Raw genomic sequence first — 25,718 nt, 5'->3', positions numbered from 1 at the left:
TTTGATCCCACCCCAATGATTTGATCAAAGGATGTTACTGATAAGACAGAAAAAGTTTTTTAACCGATTTCAACAAAGGAGGAGGTCCTCAATTCTTTGTGTATTTTTATGTTTCTTACCTTAGAACTTCGGCATTTATTAACTGATTAGGATTTCTTTTTAAATGAAAGATCATACTTTTAGATTGGTGCCATAGAATTTTTATCATAATCGGTTCAGTTGTTTGGTTTTTAAACCAAAATGGTTTAGGTACCTAACCTGTGTCGTCCAAGTAAACGGAATGGCGAATCTTGCTTTCCTGTGACTTATTTACTACTTATACTGGTTTCTGTTGGGTCGTTTTCTCGCATAGGTACATCATATAGTCATACCATCAAGCCTTTTCCCTTTTAGCGGTAAACAGAGGTGTAACACCTCAGCGTCATAGACGTACCGCGTGTGCAATACAATTATGCCATCGAGGCAGTCTATTTCTTACAACATTAAAAAGCAAAATATAAAATATTTTTAACAATTATTAATCCGTCTTTAAAAAGCTCTTATAACCAAAAGTAATTTAACACCAGATATACTGCCGTGCTAAGCTCAAAAGCGTATCTCAAAAAAATGAAAATCTTGATTTTTACGTCGTCAGATAGCTTAAAGAAATACCCATCCATTGAACTTACCTAAATAATGGTATCGTTTAGAAGTTAGAACTTGTTAAAAAAAACTTAAGAATTTCTCTATCTCGGTTTTACATATAAAACTATAAAAATCTACAAAACATCGATTATCTCGAAATAAGGTTTCCCTCACATACCGCTTTTACGCTTACCACGGCAGTATATACGTACCTACTGCATATCAATTTTGGAGTCGGTAACTAATTAAAATGACTACCTAAGCTAGGTAAATACACAAATAAATATATGAAAAAAAAATATTTTAATATAGTAACCAGTATATAGCGGTAATGTAAACCAAAACAATTTTTTGGTTTTAAGTGATTTTTGAAGATGGTTAAATTTTTTGTTAAAAAGTTTTTTTTTTATATTTAAATACTTACCTACATACATCATCTAATCCACGAAAAAGGTTAAAAATTTTACAATATACAAGACTTTTAATAAAACAATTAAAAACATGTAATGTGAATTATATTCGCACAAACAATAAACAGATGCACAAATATATGGCTCAATATATACATATCAGTTTCATTTACATAACTTGTCCTTATTAGTTAATATTTACATCACATAGAAAATCTAAGTGCTTATACAATGATAACACGAACAGAAAGCACTGCCAGATACCATCAACAATATTGTATTCGATATAAGTTAAATCGTTTTGTGATATGTAATCGATATTAAAGATTTACATCAATTCATCATTTTAATTCTGCTCAACTTCTTCGTATGTCCGAAAAATATAAATTCGAATATTTAAAAAAATTATACAACGATAATTTTATAAAAATAAGGTTTGTTAATAGACGAAAAAAAAACCATTAAGACAATTTTTTGAGTAAAATTGAGTCTTAAATAAAACAAGTACATGGTCGCAAGCTGTTAGTATCTATCTAGTCTTTCTATCATTTGCTATCATTATATTAACACCACAGTATAAAAATTCATAGAGTGTGACATCGCATCTGACTTTGACGAAAAGCCGACTTCGTCTGTAGACGAACCTATGATATCAATTAGCTGGAATGATATCGTCACAAATCGATTCAAATGGAAACAGTTTAAGTGTCCGTCGAGATGCCTTGGATGACAGACTGTATGAACTATTACTATTACACTGTACTAACAAATAGATAACAATTGTGCGGAACTAAATAAAACCCAGTATGAGCCTCTCAGTAACCCTACAGTACAATACGAAAATATGTAATGCAAGTTCTTCGAATTCTATATATCATATTATTATATCTATATTTTGCTGAATGTATTTAACATCATTAGGTTCTCATCCTCTTTTCTTTAATGTATGAATTGAATATAGTTAATATTAATACTGGTATTATTTTTTTGCATGCTTCGACACTTTAGTATGTTTGCATTTGAAGATTATTATTCTAACATATTATTTGACCTAGATATAATGTAACAACTATGTACTGGGAAAAAATAATTTTCGAGCTGATTTTATAGTCTCTTTTTGTTTTGTATCTGCTATTATTACTTCACTTTGGCAAAATCATCGATAAACGGTGGCAGCCAAAATATTAACGAAGAAGAACAACTACTGAATGTCCCTAATAAGGAAAATAATATAAAAGGCCGAACTAAAACGCATCTGTAATTTCAGGAATTAAAGAAAGCTAGTGCTTAAAAAGTTGGCTAATATAGTTTCTTTGCCTGAAGAGATTTCCACGAAACTCGCCGGTCCTAGTCTCAACTGGTAACTTCAAAATAGCAATGCTCAGAACTTTCTATACCTGCGGGGCTCAGAGACTTAAGAATACTCAGGTTCTGAGACAATAGACAACACCTGCATCATGATATAGACGATACCTACCTCGTAGTTCTTTATTCTTTGATTTCTTATATTTTTACTTACAATTTATTAATTTATGGGAATGTTTGCAAGGACAAGAATCTAACGAGTACAATTCAAATTAATGCAAATGCTTTTCAAAATTTCAATATAAAAAGCTTACAACTGGGTTTTGTTCCGGCGCAATTGTCAAAAATAATATCAAAACACCTCCATTGCAAACGAATCGTTTAGGAAGATTAGTCAGATCAGAATTATTCTGTTTAATTTTTCTATTTCAATCACAAATATAACGAACGAGGTATGGAAGAACAAACAGCAGTATTTTAGTAGTAGATTTTGTAAATGTTCAGACACTGACATTTTGTATTGGAACAAGCCTCTGATATTTTGTACAATTCTCTTAAAAAAACCATATCATTTTTTTCACGCGATCAATAAAAGCAGACGTTTTAGATTGACATTTATATTTAATTGTTGAATAAAAACATTTTGTCCTCAATAGGCTTACATTTGAATAAAAATTATTATATCTACTACCTTAATAATCTGGTTAAATTGATCGCGTGTATTATACTAAAAACAAATAAAATAACGGGGAAATTTGAATACTAAGATCTCTATAACAAAAATATTATGGGTTCTACCATCCCAAATTAGGCCAGCATGGTGCAAGAAAGGCCTCTCATCAGTAGAGGATGCCAGTGTTTCATATTACATTTAGTACTGGGCTAGTAATATTATGTTATTATTAAGGATTAATTATAAATTAAAATAATGACTCTAAATAAAGTGACGCATGCAGTGTTTAAATAAAATTAAAATAAAAAAATAACTAGAAAGATACATTTCCCAATAGACTTTCTCAGTCTTTATTCGATGTCAGTGTACATACATTTTGTTATATAGCTCAAAACACATGGCACTAATGAGGACCTAAGTACTTATACCATTTAGGAACATTATAAATTATTTCATTTCAAAAATGAAACATATAAAAATATTTTTATTTTTTTCTTTCACGAAGTATAATGGCATATCTATACAAGACGAAGGTCGTTTAAAAAAATCAATTCCATATCACGCAATATCTAATTTAAAAGTGTATGGCAACACTTAAATACGTCAGTCAACCATTCAACGCGTAACCATTTTTATAGTTACGTATAATATAAATCTTCAGTATTATTTTTTTATCAACATTGAAACCAATAAATGTTATATTTTCAAGAAATTTTCTACAAATACAAGCATTACTGTAAACTGTAATATTTGTTTTTCGAGTAAATCAAAAGCTTATATAATATGAACGTTCAATACCACTATAACTGTATACAAGTGCCATGTTTTATATACAATTTTGACTGACATTGATATTGACAAACAACTGACTTATAATGTTATTAGTTTCCAGTGACTAAAAAATATTTAAAAGTGAGTTAGTCAAAAAAAAAAAATAGGCTTTATCGAATGGCTATGAAATTCAAACAGGAATTTGACAGATTCAAGTTGGGTTCACGCTCTCAATATAAATATAAATAGCGCGTCAAAATAAACTCCATAATTTTTATCAATCGATTTATCGTTTATAGAGCTCGTGTTGCGACATACTTAATACCCCATTCCTTAAGCTAAAAGACAATCTCACTATCGATTCGAGATACCTATGGTCGAATAATTAGGACATTGCAAGAGGAATAAAAAAATATTCCGTAAAAATCATAGCCGAGTCTTTAACCATGGCTAGCGATTTACCAAAACCAATTAAATAGAAACACACTTCGTATAAAATATTAACTGGAAAACGTTATTTGTAACAGCCAATTGTTTGCCAATAAACTTATCTAAGAGATTACGATATCTAAGCCCGCGGTACACTGGGCTTCCTGTGTGGTCATACCGAGGCGCCGAGCAGTCGTTCGTCCGCCGAATGATCTTCCTCTTCAGACCCTGATTTCTCTTTTTTGATGGACTGGTATCGTACCTGGAGGTATTAGCCCGTGTAATGACTTTCTTATAGATATGTTAACAGGCCTTACGTATAAAAATTAAATTATTTTTCGGATTGTATCACGGTTTTAATGTTTTCGTTTTTTTCCGACACAATCAGACAACGAATCAGAATGTAGGCGATCAAGACACTGTTAGCTCATTCTGCGTACTTCGGACCACCAACAGTTTAAATTTTAAAAAGTCGTATAATTGTAAAATGTAGGTAGACATTGTAACTTTGATTTTGCGGATGAACAACACCTCAGTCCCTCCGTGACCACGAAGGCTGCAAAGTCTTCGAAACGCCGGGATAAAACTATAATATTAAAACCGCGGTGAAATCCGAAAAATAGTTTAATTTTAATGTCTAACCTTCGCGTAAACATAAGAAATCATTAGGCCCTAAGTAGATCATATTTTTGTCCTAATACGTCCGCGTTTCGTAACGGGGACATTAACATTTCTATAAGTGGGTCAATGTTCTAGATTATTCCAACATAATTAAACTTTAATTGACTGGTGACATAATTTAGGAATACCTCAAAATGTCTTTGTATCATTTGAACGGACAGCGTTGAAATTGGTTTAGGTTTCGTGGGACCAAAAGTTTCTCTTAGTTCCTAACTTCGAGGACATTTGCATCTTAATAAGGATAGGTGCCAGGACAACGCTAACAGACTATGACTCCTATAATAAAAAATAAAACTTTAACACATGTGATTTTTTATAATTATTAAAGCCCTAATAAGCGGCGATAGCCTAATTGGTTGTGGAACGGACTGCCGAGACGAATGTCCGCAGATTCAAATCTCAAGGGCACAAACCTCTGACTTTTCTATAAAAATATGTGTGTATTCTTTGTGAATTATCGCTTGCTTTAACGGTGAAGGAAAACATCGTGAGGAAACCTGCATACCTGAGAAATTTTCTATAGGAATTTTCGGGGGTGTGTGAAGTCTATTAATCCGCACTAGGCCAGCGTGGTGGACTAAGGCCTAATCCCTCTCAGTAGTAGAGGAAGCCCGTGCACAAATGTGGGACCAGTATAAAATACAGGGCTGATATTATTATTATTATTAAAGCCCTAAATTGAAATTTAAGACTGGACTGAACACCCGTGCGACACTTGAGCTTTTTAATGAAAACCAGCTCTGCAGCTGTATTGCAGCAGCATGATGCTTAATGAGTAGCCCATTGCTGGCATTAATTTAATTGTATGTAAAAAAAACTTTATTTTCTATAACTGGTTTTTGAGCAAATAATAAAAATTTGATCTTTTTTCTTCCTTTTTTTCACGGGGTGTCGACCTCCATACAATATTATGACGATTGTAACATGAGATGCTTTTACGTATATGTCAGTACTTTAACAGATTTATCTACGTATTCGACTACACATATCAGACACCACATTATTTATTTTTTCGTGGAGGATAACCTTCATCGCTACCACTAGGACTAATTTATACGACGTAAATATTCTCTTACCTTCGTTTTGATCTTACTGCTCACACCTCTTGGATGGTACATGAGGAAGTTGTCTGTTACCCAGAATATTAATATCTGCAAAGATTATAATACAAATTAATGTGATATCATAATTAAAGAAAATACTCTTTTATAATAATTTAGTACCTACAAAGTAAAGTACCGGATTAATGTAGAGCCTAAGTACTTTTTATGGAAATAAAATAAATGTAAAGAATTGCAACACTGAGCCGTGAGGCAGAGCTATCATAAAATATATTTTAAATATTGTTGTAGTAAATATGTAGATATAATCAAGGTTCCACGTGATATGCAATTGAACGCTATGCATTTTAAAATAACCGTTGACAATAATAATTCCAATCGATAGAAATTTGATAACCTTCACCTGACAAAGGTGAGGAGTGAGAACAGTACTGAATCTTTTATAATGTCAACGATAGATCTACGCTTATTTACTTTACGAAATTATTTAATCCTACTAATATTATAAATGCGAAAGTTTGTGAGGATGGATGTATGTATGTTTGTCCCTTTTTCACGAAAAAACTATTGAACGGATTTAGATGAAACTTTACAGTAATATTGGTTATACATCAGAATAACTCAGATTAATTTTACGATAAAGCGATTATTTCAATATAACTATATGAAGATTGGTTGGCTCATTTGATGAAATACGGCACTAGCTAAAATAATAAATTTCAAAATACTGCATAGTGCATAGCACTGTAATACGCTAGTAGACAGAGATATGGTTTGTTAAATCTTCAAATGAGATAGTGCTGATTATTATGCAATTGCTATTTCACATCTCTTTAAACCAAGCCAAAAAATATATAGGGATGTAAATGCTTGGTGGCAGAAAAATAGACAAAAGACAGACTCTCGTATTTTAACCCTGACTCTTGTATTTTGTAAAGCTAAAATCAAATGCTTTTCATGGTAAATTTCGATCAAAACACTGTTTCGTTCACAAACACCGTGCCAGTCCTTGCATATTAGACCATATCAGATATAATATTTCACATATTAAATAACGGTAATTAGGGTGTGTATATTGGTCACCATTCAAGTTCATGACATGACAGAAATCACTAGGCTTCGTTTTTGAAAACCTTTTCTTGGTATAAAAGTTCCACTGAGTACATATTCGGTATAAAAGTAGCCAACTATATGATGTTAATTTAAATCCGAGTGCAAATTCATTTAAAGGTCTTTGCGGTACACCAACAAACATCTAAATATCCAGCCGTCACAAACTTTAGCTTTAACAATATTGGTGAGACATGATACTTAGTGGAGTGTATACCGATGATATTTCACATTATTATCGTGCAAACATTTGTTTTGTGTGTTTGTAAAAGTCTATCGTACCTACCCAATAATTTTATATTTGTACAAATGTTATTGCAGTTAGGTATTTTTCATAAAATTAAACCTAAATGTAACACGAATAGGTGTCATTTTTCTATCAAAAATATCCTTGCACTTGGTCGTTTGACACTTGTGTTAAATGCTGTATACGACCCAATACTTCATTATACTATCTTCTAAATTGGAATTAATAAGGTTCAATTTAGGATCAACACTACATAGATGCCAAGTGCTGCGAGAAGTCCATAAAGCCTAAACATAATATGTTTATTTTTTTAAAAAAATTGGTTACTTTTTCGGCTTGAATGTAATATATAGATTTGTAGTATACAGTTGTTTCTTTTCCCAAATAAATTAAAATAAAAAATAATACTCGGAATTAAAGTATCTCTGTGCTTTATCTATGTTTTTTAAAACAGTTAATTTTTCGAAAAGACAAATGTTAAGCAACATTCAGTCAATTAGCCTTTCAACCGTCGATATAGTATTAACAAGAATCTGAACACATTAAAACCACACTCCTATTAAGTATGACGGATGGTGTTCTGTGATACGCTTTTTATACAAAATTAGAAAACATAACATATAATAAATATTCCTTGGCGATAAAAAGTAGTACACTAGTTGGTTATAATGATTTTAACTCAACATGCCTGGGTATGTAATTGATAATAGACTTTAAAGTATCGCCGTGATCCACTTAACGCGCCGTCCTGTCTTATTGATATATTGAAGAGGTTATCTCAAGTGATAACGGATTTATGGCACATCACTAGTTACATAGAATATTAATATTTTTTAATTATTAACGATATCATAGATTTTGAGAAAGTCAGAGACGAGAATTCTTTGCGTAGAGTGCAGAAGAGACAATATCAATATATGGAGGAAATCTAAGCAAGTGGAGAAATTTCAATATGTACAAGAACATATATATTTTTTTGTTATTCCTGGCACGGCAAAGCCTGCACTGCACCGATGGTAAGCGCGTCCAGATAAAGTATCGAATGGCAACAGATGGCTATCTCACGTCATTAGACACAATCATGTCGGCCTAAATTACAATATCTATACATATTATAAAAACAAAGTCCCGTTTCTTTCTATCTGTATGATATAGATTTTTTGAACATCTACTGAACGGTATTTTATGAAATTTGGTATGGAGATACTTTAAGACGCTGGGAAGGTTATAGGCTACTTTCTATCCTGGGAAATTCCTTCCCGAGGGCGTAGCTGCGAGCAAATCTAATTATGTATTATTTAGGACATGAAGGTATCTTAGACTTAGTATCGTTGGGTATTCCATTGTGCTCGACATCCTGAGACATGAGATGTTAAGTCTCATTATGTCCAGTAGTTACACTGACTACAATAACCTTCAAACCGGAATACAACAGTGACTACACACTGCTGCTTGGCGGCCGAAATAGACATTACGGTGGTACCTATCCAGATGGACTCTCACATATGAGAAACCTAACACCAGTAAACCATGTGCAATTTGTAGAAGGCATGGCAAGATAACAGGATTCTCAAGCACTCAATAGAAAAAGTATAATTTGTTAAAACTAACTTTATTAAACTTAACTAACAAACTATATCTATTGTAATATTTCGAGCAAAGTTACAGCAACAGAAGATTTACTTTCTAAAAATAAATACTGTAAACAAATCTCGGTGAATTTGTTTTCATTGTACGATGACGTAGTATCGTAAAGTACACTACTTCGCGCACAAATATATTATGTCATGTGAAGATATCTCTCGTGTCATATAACGATTCTGAAAATACAGGCAACTGTTGATAACATTGCAGTGAATGATTTCGACGCTTAAAAGGCAATAATATCTAAGCGACAAGCAGTAATTTTTTTAATAGAGTGGTTTAAAGTTTCAATTTGAATATAAGAATTCATAACAATTAAATTTTTTATTTCATAAAGATATAGCCTAATGATATTTAAATTGTTCTAGAACAAAACCTAGATCAAACGACACAGAAAAATATGACGTTTCTAAATATTTATAGAATACATTTTCGGTATACTTGTCGCTTAGATATGATTTGCCTTTCAAGCATCGATTTAAATAACGACCCATAAACGCGACTAGTGAAACAAATACCTTGAAAGTATCCGTGCATTTACTCAATCAACTCATGATTTGTTTTTTATAAGTGCAGAGTCGTACGAGCTATAATAGTCTCTTTATATAAGCGTTATTGTTGAAATGGCCTTGTCCCAGTGGTTGACGCAAACCGATGCGATCTCAGAATGTTTTGATAATCACATACAAAAAAAGGCCATGTGTTCATTGAGAAATATTTGATACGTAACGCGTGACGCACGCAAACATGAATACTTAACTGTTCACACCAAAGCTTAAGGTCAGCCGGATTTATTCGCGCTGTCATCCCACTTACTCTAATAACAACGATGCAAACTTCTACCCGCGATAGCAATATTGACCATAGCTGTACACACTGATACTTTTACATAATCGTGAGTCTGACACCAATAAAATCAGATATCATCAGTGTCAACTGTCAATACAATTAAGATACTTCATGCGTTATATTGTGAACAATTTGTTAAGATTTCCCACATGGCCTGTAAAGATCTAACTGATTCAAAATATTTACTCACATTAACAAAGAATGGTATGATGAGCATAACGACAGCTAACTCCAGCCTCGGGTCTGATACCGGCGAGAGCCGCAGCGTGGATAGCACCGCCACCACCGGCGACATTCGCAGCACCAACGCCAGCACCGACTTCGCGAACGTCGCCAATGCTGCATACAGCACGCACTGGCACAGCCACGCCGAGCTCATCGGCGGCTTGCCTGAGTAAACAAATAACGGAGCTTAGATAAACAAGAAAACTTGCAGAAGTCCACAAGCGATCTTTACCGTGTCAACAGTTGCGGCAAGCTGACTTCTGCAAATTTTTAAGCTTGCAGAAATTCGTCGAGCCCCATGTATGGAATTATTTAAATGTTTGTCAATAGTGTTAGCATTTGGCAGTTCATGCGCAACTATTGCTGACAGAACTTGCTAGTATGAATTTGACTTTATAGTTTGATATAAGTTGGTTCTACGGTTGATTTTGTGTAATATTTCCTGCTAAACATTTCTTATCCTGCTTCCCCTATTGCACTCCGTTGTGATAATACAGATTCACGCAAATCACAAACCTTGGTCTTTACGACCTGTGGCCCTGGCGGTAATCTCATTAAGGAATACAATCCCAAGTAAAGGCCTATGGCGTAAAAAAAGTTTACATACTGTTGTCCCGATTCGGACATGAAAACTAGGACTTAGACTATTAGACCAAGCAAGCGATAACGATACTTAAATATAACACCAAATAAGGTACTTATTCTCACTTTAAAAGTAATTTTAATCTACTAGCACCTAACTGAGATTTGATGCTAGTGAGGTCAAGGGTTTAAATCCATATTCAAACAATCATTATCCAAGATTTAAATTCTAAAAACTTGTAAGATAGGGATGGGATTTACGTGTTTTTTTATAATATTAAGGACGATAAGATGCTGCCAACAGGGACGCTAGTTGCACTTCTGTCTGACTCTTCAGGAATACCACTGAAGAGCGGGCGCGTATTGCAATATTGTGACACATAATGTTGTTATCTATTTCGCACGCCCGTTGCGTCATTTTGTACCCAAGTATTTTATTGTTTGCCCTTTGTACTGGGTTCGAATTGTAACTATAATTCTTAACGATGTAAAAAATGCCTTTAATTTTTTATGTGTATTAAGATAATTTTCTGTAAAATAGTAATTATAATTCACCAGCTTTAATTATTGAATAATACCTAATCTTTATATTAAGTCTTGAATAAAAAAAAATGTACCCCCTTTTAAGCACATTGAGCGCACGGAAGAGTGTAGGGTTTAGCATAATTAAAGTTTATATAGAGTGCAGAAAAATATATGTATAGAATTTCGAACACTGGGCATTTGAATTTTATTATTCCGCTGTTATTATTAGGGCGACGTAAATTATATGCATTGTGTCTGATGCATTCACTTATAAGTGTTGAATTATCGTATATTGGAGGCCTTAGATTATAATCCAATAGACTTTTTACGATATCCATATAAAACTAGTTTGGCTTATTAATAAAATAATAAGAACAAATATACCAATTTAGTTTTATCTTTGCATACAGTATGAAATTTTTTATCAAGATAGGAGATGAATATCGTAATTATACTATCGTGAAATCAAGTATTTAGGAATTCCTAATTAATTATGTAACTCAGACAAATCTTAATCATTCTATACCAGAATATTTTGAGTTACGTTAATACGCATTGAAGATACATTTACATTGATAATTATTAAGGAAATATTATTTTACAATGATTATGAACAAAACTGACAACATATTGACCCGAAAAAAATAATTACAGAAAACACATTGCCTAAATTATGTTACACACAATATTTATAAGACTGTAAATAAAAATATTAAGAGGTGTCCCATTTTAATGTAATTAATGAGGTATGTAATATAGTTCAACTTACCATATTCACCAAAGTTGATGAGCGGTATATCATAAGTTCTCGCACAATACTGGGCCAGCCTGATGCCTGCCCATATTATTAATAATCCAAGGGTCGAATCCAACATGAAGTTGACAATATACCTGGGAAAATAAACTGATTTACTCTAAGAAATCAAATAAACGGGATCTTAGGTAACATTATTATTAAAGGACTAATATTGTCTTTGCACTTATATGTATTCTGACGCACGCGATTATAATCAACCGTATGGTGTAGCTATTTTATAGTATGACGCAAATTATGTTGCACAAATAGTTGCAGTGTATACTTATATTTGTTATTGTTATTGAACAAATATAAAAACCTAGACCTAATTTGAAAGACTAAAGAGTATTTCATATGCTTATGCATTCTATGTATAAATTAAGACTCCTTCAGTTGTATTAAGGCAATTTTATTACCTTCATTATAACTTCTTTGATTTTGCATCCTATGGCCACATCATCTTGATTTGCAAATATAACACACATTACTCAAAATATTATCACAAAATTTAATTGACAAAAATCGTTCAGCTGAATAATGTCAAATTAACCAAATACAAAACAGATTCGTCATGCTTTGTATCTTCCATAAAAATCCTTGAAGCAAAATAATTTTATAGATGAAAATTCAAGAGATATAAAATAAGCATAATTATCTCAAATCTGTCATCAAGTGGGTTTGATCAATTTAGCATAACCAGGACCAATACAGTATTTCCTTACCAAGTACAAGGATTTCCTGTGAGATGTGGTGAGAGCCAGACATTTGCAGAGTGTATGATTAGAGCGCCCAAACCCTGTTTGGATGTGTCGTAGAACCAAATCAACCATGGTCTTCTGGCATAGCGAGGCTCACAGAATCTTTTACCTAAAACATATTTCAAATCTAATTTGCTATAAACCTAACATAAATTGTGTAAATTTTAAGATCACTGTTTAAACACTTTAGAGGCTTTTAAAAGAACAGAAAAATTAATGAAACCGATACAATAAGCTTGTAAGATTATAGAAGGTAATGAGATTATGTTGAACTAATGAAATTATCTTTATTATGAACTGAAAACCACAGGTTAGACTAGAAATATTTAGGAAGAGTCTAAGTTCAACAGTGGATCTTATGGCTGATGATGTTGAACTGATAACATATGTAGAGATTTTAAGCTAAACAAATAAAATCATGCTATGTTTGCAGTTTAGGATACCATGGATGAATTGAATGTTCCTTAACTATATTTTGTTTCATAATTATTCAAATTTATTTATTAATTTGTCCAACCAGCACTTATTTAATTATGCTGCTTTATACTTTAATGGATGCACATTATATTTACTAAAACACAAATAGACACTGGGCATTGATCCAGGACTTTTTAAAGCTCATGTGGACAAGAATGTAAACAAACATCGCAAATAAAAGATATTTGTCTACTTTTCTTTAAGGTCATTTCACACAGTACAGTGTACTATATTATAGCTGCAAATTATTCAGGGGTATTATAAGTGACATTATTTTTATGCAAATAAACATCTCAATACAATGAACCATACTTTATTTACCATTACATTCATAAATAATAAGTGTACTTTATTAAAGAGCAGCTGGTCAATTATGAAAGAATTCTCGGCTTTAAACATGTTATAATAAAAACTATAAGACATAATATTTCTAAATATACCTATAAGTATGAAGCTTAGTAATACAATCTAGAAGACCATGAAATGTAACTAAAGCCTTGACATTAGATGCTGTGTAACGGTTGACTTACAAGGACGTCTATGTAAACCTAAAAAGAGACAGCCTTGCATAAGGCAATATAACGCCAAAATTACATTTCCACATAGGATATTATTATAGCATGTTTTGGGTGTAAAATATGTACAGAATTAATTAATGATATAAACAAACAGTTAAATCGCAAGATCTTTTATGCGTATAATGAAAAAAACTAATTATATTGTAATTAATTACCAAGTTGTTATTCAAAATATGTTGCGGTTTATTTGTTAACTTTTAATTATTTTACTACTTACCTATCAAGCAAGTAAACGCCAAGACAGCTAAAAGGAATTGCATAAACCATCCGTATGTGTCGGTGAGGGCATCCTTAGAGCAATGGAGCTCGGAGAAATAAATATAATCAGAACTGTTATTCATTTTTCATGACTTCACTAGTAAAATGTTTAATCAAATATTTACACCACTAATTTCACTATCTACACAAACCACTGACATATTAGAATAAAAAAAAAATTGCCGATAAAAAATATTTACAAAAAAAAGACGTGTTATTAAAAAAATAATTTCTCGAAAAAATACATGTAATCGCAATACCTACAAACGTGACATTTGTAAACTGTCAAATTTCGTGTATTGTGTTTTTTTTTTCAAAGCTAATAGTTATTTTTCTGCGTGCTTGTAAATTATTAGCTGACATTCTATAGTGTACAAAACACGTTTAATGTAAATAGTAGAATATAGTATATTAGCAGCTGGTAACATTAGAAAACGCTACCAAACATTTTTCTGGCATTGCCGCCATTTTTTTTATCGTTTTCCTGTTTTGCGATTATAATTTTTTTCCATTACATTGGGATATTATTCATAATAATAATAAGTTTTTAAGTTATATAAAACTTACGACGCAGTATTTAGTGGAGGTAAGCAATTTTATTGATTTTGTCACTGTAAAACAATGTTCACGTCATGTTATTGATTATTTTGCAACCGGCTTTGGAACTGTTTTATGTACAAATTTTGGCATTTTGGCATAGGTGTGGTTATATAAATATAGCTAATTAATGTATCTTGAAAATAATATATTTGTTGTGCTGAGTAAAGATAAAATTGAAAAAACATAACCACGACGCGGATTGTCACAAAGTAGGTTACTTGTGGTAAAACTTCAGTTGCAGATGGGATAAATATCTAATGCTCAGTGAACGCAATCGTATTCACGGCCGATATAGTTCTGGTTGTAAATATCATTACAGGTAATTTTAATTTAGTAATAGACACTTGACAATTCTTGTCTTCTCGCATTAGGACCTTTTACGACACAGAAAACTTATTATAATTTATATGTTTTATAGCGTCATAACCGAAATAGCAACCAATTTAGGGTAGCTTTATCGTCCGTGTTCAATCCAAAATGTATAAAATTGGAATTAATATTAAATTCTGATCTATATTATAATACACATAGTGCAGTCATTAAGTTATGCTCTTGGAAATTTCCATAAATATTTTATTTTCTGGTCTCTATTTAGCATCATTTCTGCTTAGTATTTTTTTTATTTTACTTTGCAAGACATTTTTGGTTGCATGAATTATAGATGAAATGGGCTAAATGCAATCAATCTGAACCCAATTATTATCTAATCAGTTAAAAAAGAAGAATACCTCAACTATAATATTAACTTTTTGATAGATAATCATAATATTATCAACAAGAGCACTTCTTGGCAAATAGCTGTCTTAAAATTTTGAATACATTTATAAATGTATTTTGCCAGTCATACACTTGCTGTCTTCTTACATTAAAATGCATTCTTATATGGTCATCTCGCTTATGTGTATATTCTTATTGTAAAAAGAAATAAATTGTGCATGAAAATGCATATATGCTATAAAATATCTTTAAAAATATAGTGTATTGTGATTCATGGTTGATGTTTTTGTTATGAGAATGCACATTTGATTGAGAGAACAAAAACTGTATAATATACATTTTTTAATAAAGATAATGCAGGAACTTCGTACCTGTTTGCTCAAAAGCATCTCCAAAACAAAAGCTTACTTTACTGCTAGTTTTAAATTGCATTATCTTTGAGTAAAAAGGTATACTTTGTTTTGATATATTGCTTTCAGATAAACAATATGAAAAATCTCAATGTTAAAGGTTACTTTATCTGAATATATCGTGGACATTGACCCCTATGACCTTTGCAATGGTCATTACCAGTGTTGTGATACAGAGTGATTAGCATACAAACTGCTTGCAAATACACCTACTGGCACGCTGTGTTTATATACAAATACTGACATGGTTCAAATGTGTTTGTGGCAAATTAAAATGTTGTTAATTTTGCTTAATGCATTTCTAAGTTGCGTTTGTAAATATATACAATACATGTAGGTTTACAGTAAAATAAAAAAATGGTGTAAAAAATGTATAATTGTGAAAGTAGATAGATATTGTAACTTTGACTTTTCGGGGCATCAGTCATCAGTCACAGTCCTCCCCGTGACCATGAAGGCTGCAAAATCTTCGAAGCATCAATAAAAAATTATAATATAAAAAAGCGCGATTTAATTCATAAAATAGTTGAGGTATTTCAAATGGCATATTGGTAGCATCTTTAGATATGTATGGTGTGCATTAGGGTCTTAGAATTAATTCCCTTATGGAATGTAGGGTGGGAAATTTTCAATTAGAAGGATTATTTGCTTGGTACTAAAGAGCCATAGATAAATTGATGATAGTCTCATTATTCATTTAGAGCCAACATTCATTTCCATATTACCTCCAATACTTTACTCCTGCACTATTACATATTAATCTATAGCATGCGGATTTTATCAATAGAATTACATCCGGGTACAATAATTAAGCATCATATATACCAACCTTGCTCAACACAATCCATATGATCGATTAATGGAAGGATTTATTTGCCAGTTGCTTTTTCTACATACAAATTTGTCAGCCTGCCTATTGTCTTTCCTGCTAATAATAATTACTATAATTAATCAATAATAATTGGTAACTAACTAATACTATAAACATTTTTGGTTTGTCTAATCACAATCTAGATTTATTCTTAGCCAGTTGAGGAACTATCATGTAAATTTTCCGGCAAAATATTAGTTACGGGCGAAACAATAGTGTTTTTCATATTGGAGGCTCAAATTTCAAACCTTAGACTTTATGAGCTCACTCCACTAAGCCTACTGGTGGACGGAAAGCCAGTATATTAAGATCATTATCAAAATATAATATTTCAGTCCTTTCATGGTTGTTTTGTTTACAGTAAACAAAGTTAAACTTTTTGTTGTTTGCTAAATCTTAATTAATGACCGGCTCCTTTAACTTTTGTAAACGGCCTGATAGCGATCCATCATAAAGTCAAACATCTATGAAATCTCTTACTTAGTAATTAATCAGACGAGAGCGCGCCGGAGCGGGGCTAAATGAACATTTTGTATTGTACTACTAAGTGCTGCGTATTCACGACAAAATTGAACATTTTTAAAATAATAAACTTTAAATAAGTACAGGTTTTAAAAGCTATATTATTTTATTGAATAGTCTATTGGCGTCTCGTCTCCGGGGACATTAAATGGAGCCCGCGTTATTTACGGTTCGCGTGCGCTCACCAAGCTCGTGAATGCTTTTACAGTGTCTGCCATTTAATTTGACCGCACATGCAGTACACTATTCGAGAAAAAGGGAATCTAATTGTCGCCTCATCCCTCCGCGTCGCCGCTTCGGTCCGCGTGTGTGGGCGGTTCGGGGTCGTCGATGGCTACCTGAATTGAAAGTAGAACACAATAATTATCGGGTTCGGGGCGGTGGTGGGTGCTGTGGGAGTGGACGGGCGCTGGCCATCGGCGTCGTTCCCGCGGCGAGACCGTCAACAAACCGTCGCGCAGCAACTGCTCATGACATATGCATGAGAGCGGCTCCGGCTACGACGCCAACGCTTAAATATACAAGGACGGACGGGGAAATTACCACAGAAGCAAATACATACAAGATGTCTCCTGTCCGAGCGAGCGGCGCGCCATGGCGTGCGGCACGCCCACCGCACTCTCCAATTACACTCACGATACGGCTGTCTGATACATTTCTCACTATTCTAGACTATTTTTGTCTGGTAACCGCCGGCCGTCTTCATAACTGATGCAGTGTACCCCCATTACATCGTTAAATGCGTCATTGCTAATTCCTTTTACTTTACGGACTTGCACGCTAACTTTCAATATTCAAACGCCAGACAAATTGCCTCCCTGTTCCGTGCGATTGAAGTCTTTTGTCTTTGTCATTATATTTTTTAATGGGGACATGTAGAGGACAGTATGACAAAGAGTATTAAATTCAATAAACGGGGCTAATTTTCTGTAATCATTTCGACTCCGTTTAGTTTTCCAATGTAGGTAGTTCTGGGAATTGTTCTAACAGTCAATATTACTCGAAGGTTTGTTACGTAAATTATATTCACGGACTGTACAAATGAACGGGGTTTCATAGACTAAGATTCTTATGTAAGTTGTTATTAAAATCTAAAACTATGGTTCCTGGCATGCGTTTAATATATCGAATCTTTCAAACTGGGTAGGGTTAAGAACTCGTATAGTAAATCTCGATGTTAATAATTGTTATGTAATGACTTCTTCAAGCCCCAATTTTAATAATTAGCTTTTTGAGCTAAAATATCGTACATTTTTCTACTCAAATACCCTTCATAGATTTTGGAGTTAGTGATAGTATCCAGAAATAGCCTAATGAGTTTAGTGAAAGAGTTAGTCGATCGCAGACAGACATGGTAACGCGCCTCCCTTCAGCCGAACTGGCACAAAGAAGTTATGATCGATAGACCCATCAAATATTCACGCACTACGTCGTTCCACGGAGCCGAACGGACGGTCGTTTTCTGAAAGGCCACCAGGGGCGTGTGAGGGTTTTTGAACTTCCCCATTTTTCCTAATTGATTAAACGGTTTGCTTCAAATAAATGTAATTTATACAATCGGCGTTGTTTTAAGTTAAAAGTTGTGTTTAAAGTAAATTTGCCTTACATAATTGATAATGTTGTGCTTAGTTATAATCTTGTTTGACTATTATTTCTTACTAATAAATAGTATAAAAGCTCATGTATGTGATAATGTTTAGATATTTGTTAAAGAAGTAAATGCAGTAACTGTTAAACAGATTTAATTTAAATTTGACACACGGATAGAACATGATCTGCATTAACCACTTAATGCTTGACATGTTAGCCGGCTAACATGACAGTTACATGACATTACGCGTGTCACGGAAAAATAACCTTATTATGTAATCCATGGCAAATGGGTTAATATAGGTCACCTTTTTCCCGGTAATTTGCTTCCATGGGAAATATTTGAATTAATCTGTGTATTAAGTTGATAGCGCTGGTGTAGGACAGATGGATCGGTATAGTGATGTAGGGATTTTTGTAGCGGGAAAAGCGTTTGACGCGGGTAAAGCTGAGCCTTGTAATGTATTTCCAGAAACGTGCCATCAGCCTTCCTGGGTGGCCAATATTACTAACTAGGTGTAGATGCAGTTTCGTCCGCATGAAAAGCCCTTCCCGTTCAGAGGTCCCTAAAACACTAGATTTATAGGACCACATATAATATCCAGCGACACTTATTTAAAAATCTGATTTAAAAAATTCCATTATATTATATAGGAGTAAATTACCGGCATAAAAAGTAGCCTTCTTTTAATCCAGGATGGTCTATCTGCGGGCCAAATTTCATCGCAATCCCTTCAGCTGTTTCTGCGTTTACTTCTAACAAACATACAAATATCCAAAAATGTTTACAAACTTTCGCATTTATAATATAACTTAGATAATCTGATCTCGTCATTCATGTTTCAGAATATTCTTAAGCCGATAAATCATTTCATACTATTTGCAATACTTGTACCTGCTATACTTAAAATAAGTTGGAAATTGTTCAAAATAGGTTATTATATTACGTTGATGCGTTTTACGAACGAAATCCACACCAGATTGAAAGAACTAGCAATGTTTAGTACTATGAAAATAACTATCCATAATGAAATAATTATTACTTTGATATAACTAAAAATTGCTAAATATCCATTTAGGTCTTAACTAGTATTCTCTTCCATTACGGCATTGCATCCGTCTATATTTACCAAAATAAATTTTGTAAGTTAAATTTCATTAAGCTGTGTCTCACTTGCCTTCCCTTAACTTAGGCGGTTCTTAATGATGAAGACACATCAACGCAGTCTGATGACGCGACGTAGCGCCCGAAATAGATTGATGTCGCCCCTATTTGATGTATGTAGGCTGTTAGGGATCCCCTTACATTGGGAGGCACTGGATAAAATCAAGGATATTATGAAATACCTTTTCCAGAGCGGTGCAGTATACACTTATACCTTTTATCCCCATATGGATACAAAAAAATATATTCTTATAATCTATTAATTGTCCAACCTGGAAATTGAATCCTGTACCTCATAATTTACAGTTTCAATATGCTGCTATTAAAGCAATGAGGCGATGCAGTATTTGTTTTTAAAATAAACTGTAGCGGATTACAGTTTAAAGTAATGTAATGTTTTCGCGCTTGGTTAGCTCTCAGACGACGAGCGAGAGGGATACGGGTGCGACCGTGCCGTCTCAACCGTGAAATTACCGCGATTGCTTTATATCAAGTGACAATAATACAATTGTGATCATTCTGTACATATAAAATGTATATTATATATGGTCATATTATTGTGACTACCATCTGACGCGCAATTATTTTTTTTACTAAAGACGTGGTTAAATTTTCACATTCTTGGTTGGGCGCCTGCCTATTACGTAATAGGACGCGAATAGCGGATGCATTATTTGCATATCTGTCACCTTATATTAATTATCAGAAACTATCAGTTTAACAACTATAATATCTAAACTGAATATTTTCCGATCATTTAGAAGTTCATGCCCTACTGGAATTAAAATACTATTTGGTTGAAGATTTGCCTTAAGCTATACTAGCATAAAAAAAAACTTGATAGCCATGGATGCAGATTGCAAAAACATCAACCTTTTATATATAATTTATTTAAACTAGTTTAAAACTAGTTCGTAATTCCGTAGTAATTTTTAATAATCTATTTATATACTGCTATGAACATATTTACCTACACCAGCCATTTTCTTATATCAACCTTCCTTATTAGCTTCCGTTATAAAAGAAAAAATAACAAGATGTTTCAACCAGTTGCCATAATCGAATCATCCTTCACTAAAGGGCTCTTGTAAAGCCTCTATCAATAATAGATTAGGTACTTGCCCACCTTCGCAAAGCCCTCGTTTTCTAAATGTCCCTAAATTTATCGCATAAGAATCGTTTTAGTGGAAAATACGACACCGTGTATTTCGCGCGCTTAGTTACCTGAAATAAGGGGTATGATATTCTATGAATTATCCAATACATCGTAAGGTACGTCGACAGGCAGAAGCAATGTTGTTAAAACATTATTCCCGCTACCAAGCAATTTCCCGCCTTTAAATTCGACGTAGAAAACTCGGCGGCCTTTCTAACACATTCATTATTTATCAAAGTTCTTCTTGTTGGCCGGCAAACGCTTTATGCTACCCTCGATATTATTTCGACGCTGGCTACTTCTAATAACCCTCAATTACAGTGACGATTGTAAAGACAGATAGTATTTAAGTCGGAAGACATCTGTCGGTTCCCCGGTAAGGCGGCCGTTGGTCGCAAGGCGATGGCGTGTGGCGTCGTAAGACCTCATGGTTACTTGAGGGCTGGCTAGCAGACACCCGCCGGGGTGGCGTGCACTCGCTTCGTTCTCATCGCCTCGCTGAATATTTCAGCAGCCACTGTCGGGCAAATTACAGACTCGTAGCTGAAGACGTCCGCCATTATTAGCTTAAAATTATATTTCTAAGAAAGAAAAGCCAGTCACGATAATTAGGTCAGCGCATGATTATTCCTGCACATGTGTGGTTCTCACGGAGGACATGATATTTTATTATTTTGTACCACCTGACGTGTCGCACACTATTGATGTGTGCTGCGTACTGTCACGGCTGGCATAGACTCTCAAAACAATTACTAACTTGAATATTAAAGTACCTTTTGTTGTGATACTTGAGTCATTTGCATTTTGCATGTGCCATAAATGGCCTTTATTTTTAGAATAGACTTTTCTTATCATGACCAAATTTGTGTTAGATTCAGTTCACGGTATCTTAACATTTGTTTTAGTCATCAATACTTCGTACTCCTTAATTAATTTTGTTATAAAATCTAATTTAATTATTATTTCGCTTAAAGTTTATGAAACTCCATATATCTTAAATGAATCAATAGTAATTTTATATAATGTCATCCTAGTCGCATTAAGGTTCTTGCACGTTTACATTGCAAACGCGGTTTGGCGTGTACAACACCCTTATACGATTTCATTTAATATGCACGGTGCCTGCAATATAAAATACATGAAGCTTCAAATAGACGGTATCGGTTGCATTACAGTTACATAATCGTGTCCGTGGCGCGTCGCGTGGCGCATTTTTGTTGTTGTCCCGTTGCCCCGGCGACGATTGTCTTCGACGTCGCTTCATGGCCGGGCTATTAGCCATTAGCTATTGACAAATACCCACAAATGTATGCCTACCGATATTTATGAAATGTAGTCCAAACAGATATATCGTGTGTTGGCGCCGTAATTTAATAAGCTCTATGCGGCCCGCTATTCTGCCACACGGCGGGCTGCGCCGTGACACGGCGATCAACGGGCCGCACCGACGACCTTGCAGTCGACGCGGCAGTTTAAAACAACGAATCACCGTCGCTTCGCGGGCATCAGTTGAACCGACGCGCACACAAGATTGGCGGACCGGTGATGGCCAATAAAACGGAGCGTCGGCGCGTCGGGTGTGAGGATCGGCCGGGAACCCCCGTCGCAGCCTCTCTTTGGCAGCCGACAACGGTCACGAATACAATGCACAATTATTGTAAATTCAAATTCAAATAAACTTTATTTTTAGTTCAAGACGAATTATCATTCCCCAACATGCTGGACCTTCGAGCCGAACATTATTAATCGCAAGAACCGTCGTCGAACCGAACAATTCAAGAAACAAGACTGCCAAGTATCAAAAAGCCGTCATCGAGCCGCCCGATCACCTTCACAGCCATACATACGGCCGGCCACCCATCCCATCACCTATACCCGATCAGCTTTGCTTCATACTAATCGCAACAATTAAATTGATTCCAGCGGTATTTCCGGGTTCGGGTTGCCGAGTGATCGCAGCAGCAGCTCGAGGCGCGGTGTGTTTGCTGAACTACGCGTACACATCGCGAGGCAGCTCGAGACGCGGTGTGTTTGCTGAGCTACGAGTGCGCATCGTGAGACGCAACCAGGAATTATCAACTCGCTCACTGTAAGAACTTTGCATTATCCTTACTTAGGCCGCCACAATGGTATTGTCCGGTGAATCACCCCAAAAATCTACTGATACTTATGACGCCATACCCCGGGAACTCATTAGAAAGCGTGGTGTTCTAAAGGGCAGGTTGACTAAATTCACTAAATTCGTAAACTCATTAGACTCAAGTGTCGCATTAACGGATCAAAAGCGCGAGGACCTAAAGTTGCGTATTCAAGGTGCCGCGAACTTATTTTGTGAATTCAACTCTGTTCAGTCTAGGATAGAGGAATGTGCACCTGAATCAGACATAGATGAACAGCTAACACTTAGGGGAGTCATTTGAAGACATTTATTACAATACCGTAGCTATAGCCGAATGTGCGTACAATTTTAAAAGTGAACCCATTATTAATCATGACGAGGGTAACAATACCAAGCACACAAACTCACACATCAAAATGCCCACAATTCGCACGCCTACCTTTGATGGTTCATGTGAGGACTGGCTCGAGTACCGCGATACATTCGTGTCTCTAGTTCACAGTTCCAAAGATATTAGCGACATTCAAAAGTTCCATTATCTTAGATCATCATTAAAGGGCAGTGCAGCATTAGTTATCAATTCAGTACAGTTTTCTAGTGACAACTACAATGTTGCCTGGGAGTTACTATTGAACCGATTTAACAATAGCAGGTTACTTACACAGAGTCATGTAAAATCACTATTTACTATGAATGTATTGAATAAAGAGTCACCCGTCTTAATTAAAGCACTCATTGACAATGTTCTCAAAAATTTACGTGCTTTAAGCATATTAGGTGAGCCCACAGAACACTGGGATACTCTATTAATATATTTAATTGTTTCTAAGCTTGACATAACCACTGAACGTGAGTGGGAGCAGAAAAAAGGTGATTTATTGTCTAGTAAAAGTGACTCAAAATTAAATATTCAAGATTTAATTAATTTCTTAAAAAACAGAGCAGACATGTTAGAATCATTACAGCTTTCTCATGGTAAGCAGAGCAATTATAAAGTTATTATGCACAATAACAATAAAATTCATGCTCATGTTACAAACACCAAGCCGCAGCAGTATTGCAGTTATAATCAACACAAGAAACTTTGTTTAGCATGCAACTCTAATCATCCTATTTATTCTTGCCAAAAATTTCATAATTTAAATTTAGAATCAAAGTTGTCATTAATTAAGAAAAACAATTTATGTATTAACTGTCTGCGCTCGGGCACACTGTCAACAACTGCAAACTTGGGTCATGTAGGCTATGCAACAAGAAACACAACACACTAGTACACAATAGCGATGAGTCTACACAATCTGTTTCCAATCATTTAAAGCAACCTGCTGCCACATTTTCACAAGTTACAGACACACACAATACTGACAATTCTATACAAACAATACAAGCCAACAAGGCACACATTGAATATGATAAACACACTACATATTCATCCAGCAACCAACCAGTTTTGCTGTCAATAGCAGAAATAAGTGTAGCTGATTCACAAAACATTTACTACAAAGCGCATGCCTTACTCGATAGTGGCAGTCAGCGCTCTTTCATCACACAATCTTTATGCAACAAACTTAATATACCATTAATACAGTCCACTCAAGAAATTAGAGGAGTTGGGAACTCGGTGATACACTCAACACAGTCCTGTCAAATAAAATTCAAATCACACAATCATCAATTCTCCACACAAATACAATGTTTTGTTTTGCCCAACATTACATCTACACTACCAGCAATTACATGTGCACGGTCTATTGACATACCCAACAATATTCAGTTGGCCAATCCAGAATTCTATAAATGTCACAAGATAGACTTATTGTTAGGCGCAGACTTATTCTGGGACCTATTAAAACTGATAGGATAAGGTTGTCCAGCGGTCCCATCTTACAAGACACACATCTAGGCTGGATTATATCAGGCCCAGTAACAAATTATTTACAAAATAATCACATAAATTGTAACTTTTCACAGTCCATTGAAACACATTTAAGACAATTTTGGGAGCTGGAGGAGCTTCCCAGGTCAGGTGCTGATAAGTTTACTCCAGAGGAACGTGCGTGCGAGGAGCTTTACGTCAAAACTACAACGCGTGGTGATGATGGAAGGTTCTCTGTACGTATTCCTTTAAAATTATCAGCTGACAAGTTAGGCGAAACATTTTGCACAGCTAAGAAACGTTTTTTATCATTAGAAAAACGTTTAGAGCGCGATCCTAATTACAAAAAATTGTACACAGAATTCATAAACGAATACATTAGTCTAGGGCACATGACTCGTGTAGAGAAATACGGAAATGATCATTATTTCATGCCGCATCACGGCGTATTACGCGAACACAGTACCACCACTAAGCTGCGTGTAGTATTTGATGCCAGTTGTCCTTCCAGCACCGGCATCTCACTGAATGACTTGCAAATGGTAGGACCACCCATTCAGGGAGATTTAGTATCCATTTTAATACGTTTTCGACAACACAAGTACGTTGCTTGCGCAGATGTCGAGAAAATGTACCGGCAGTGTTTAGTTGATAACGATCAACGCGACCTGCAACTTATTTTATGGCGA

At 34.5% G+C, this 25,718-nt stretch overlaps 2 protein-coding genes across 6 annotated transcripts in view; one reads left to right on the top strand and one right to left on the bottom strand.

The window, feature by feature from the left end:
- Positions 1-1,122: 1,122 nt before the first annotated feature.
- On the bottom strand, positions 1,123-14,297 carry LOC115447555 (store-operated calcium entry regulator STIMATE-like). Its single transcript, XM_037439339.1, has 6 exons — positions 13,963-14,297; positions 12,655-12,799; positions 11,906-12,027; positions 9,995-10,194; positions 5,970-6,044; positions 1,123-4,474 (listed from the first exon to the last, which is right to left on the bottom strand). Exons 1-6 carry the CDS (start codon positions 14,084-14,086, stop codon positions 4,385-4,387), a joined length of 756 nt encoding a protein of 251 aa, XP_037295236.1. The 5' UTR covers positions 14,087-14,297; the 3' UTR covers positions 1,123-4,384.
- A 70-nt stretch (positions 14,298-14,367) lies between these two features.
- LOC115447554 (heterogeneous nuclear ribonucleoprotein K) overlaps positions 14,368-25,718 on the top strand; it is a 32,290-nt gene continuing 20,939 nt past the window's right edge. For 2 of the 5 annotated variants that reach the window (XM_030174682.2, XM_037439334.1), the window contains exon 1: positions 14,368-14,589. The gene's annotated coding sequence lies outside the window, so the exon portion shown is untranslated. Of the gene's footprint in view, positions 14,590-14,690; positions 14,923-22,957; positions 23,124-25,718 lie in introns of those variants that run through there. The other 3 variants (XM_037439335.1, XM_037439336.1, XM_037439337.1) reach the window with 3 other exon arrangements.

Source organism: Manduca sexta, chromosome 16 (genome assembly GCF_014839805.1).
Source record: "Manduca sexta isolate Smith_Timp_Sample1 chromosome 16, JHU_Msex_v1.0, whole genome shotgun sequence".
In the NCBI taxonomy this organism is placed as follows: Eukaryota; Metazoa; Arthropoda; class Insecta; order Lepidoptera; family Sphingidae; genus Manduca; species Manduca sexta.
This window is presented reverse-complemented; position numbering and strand designations above follow the sequence as displayed.

Bases quoted from the DNA above. Each gene is read 5' to 3' on its own strand.
- LOC115447555 (XM_037439339.1), bottom strand. From the start codon at position 14,086: ATGAATAACAGTTCTGATTATATTTATTTCTCCGAGCTCCATTGCTCT. The intron at 12,800-13,962 runs GTAAGTAGTAAA...AATATGTTTTAG, and splicing joins GGCGTTTACTTGCTTGATAG to GTAAAAGATTCTGTGAGCCT. The intron at 12,028-12,654 runs GTAAGGAAATAC...TTATTTTCCCAG, and splicing joins ACAGGAAATCCTTGTACTTG to GTATATTGTCAACTTCATGT.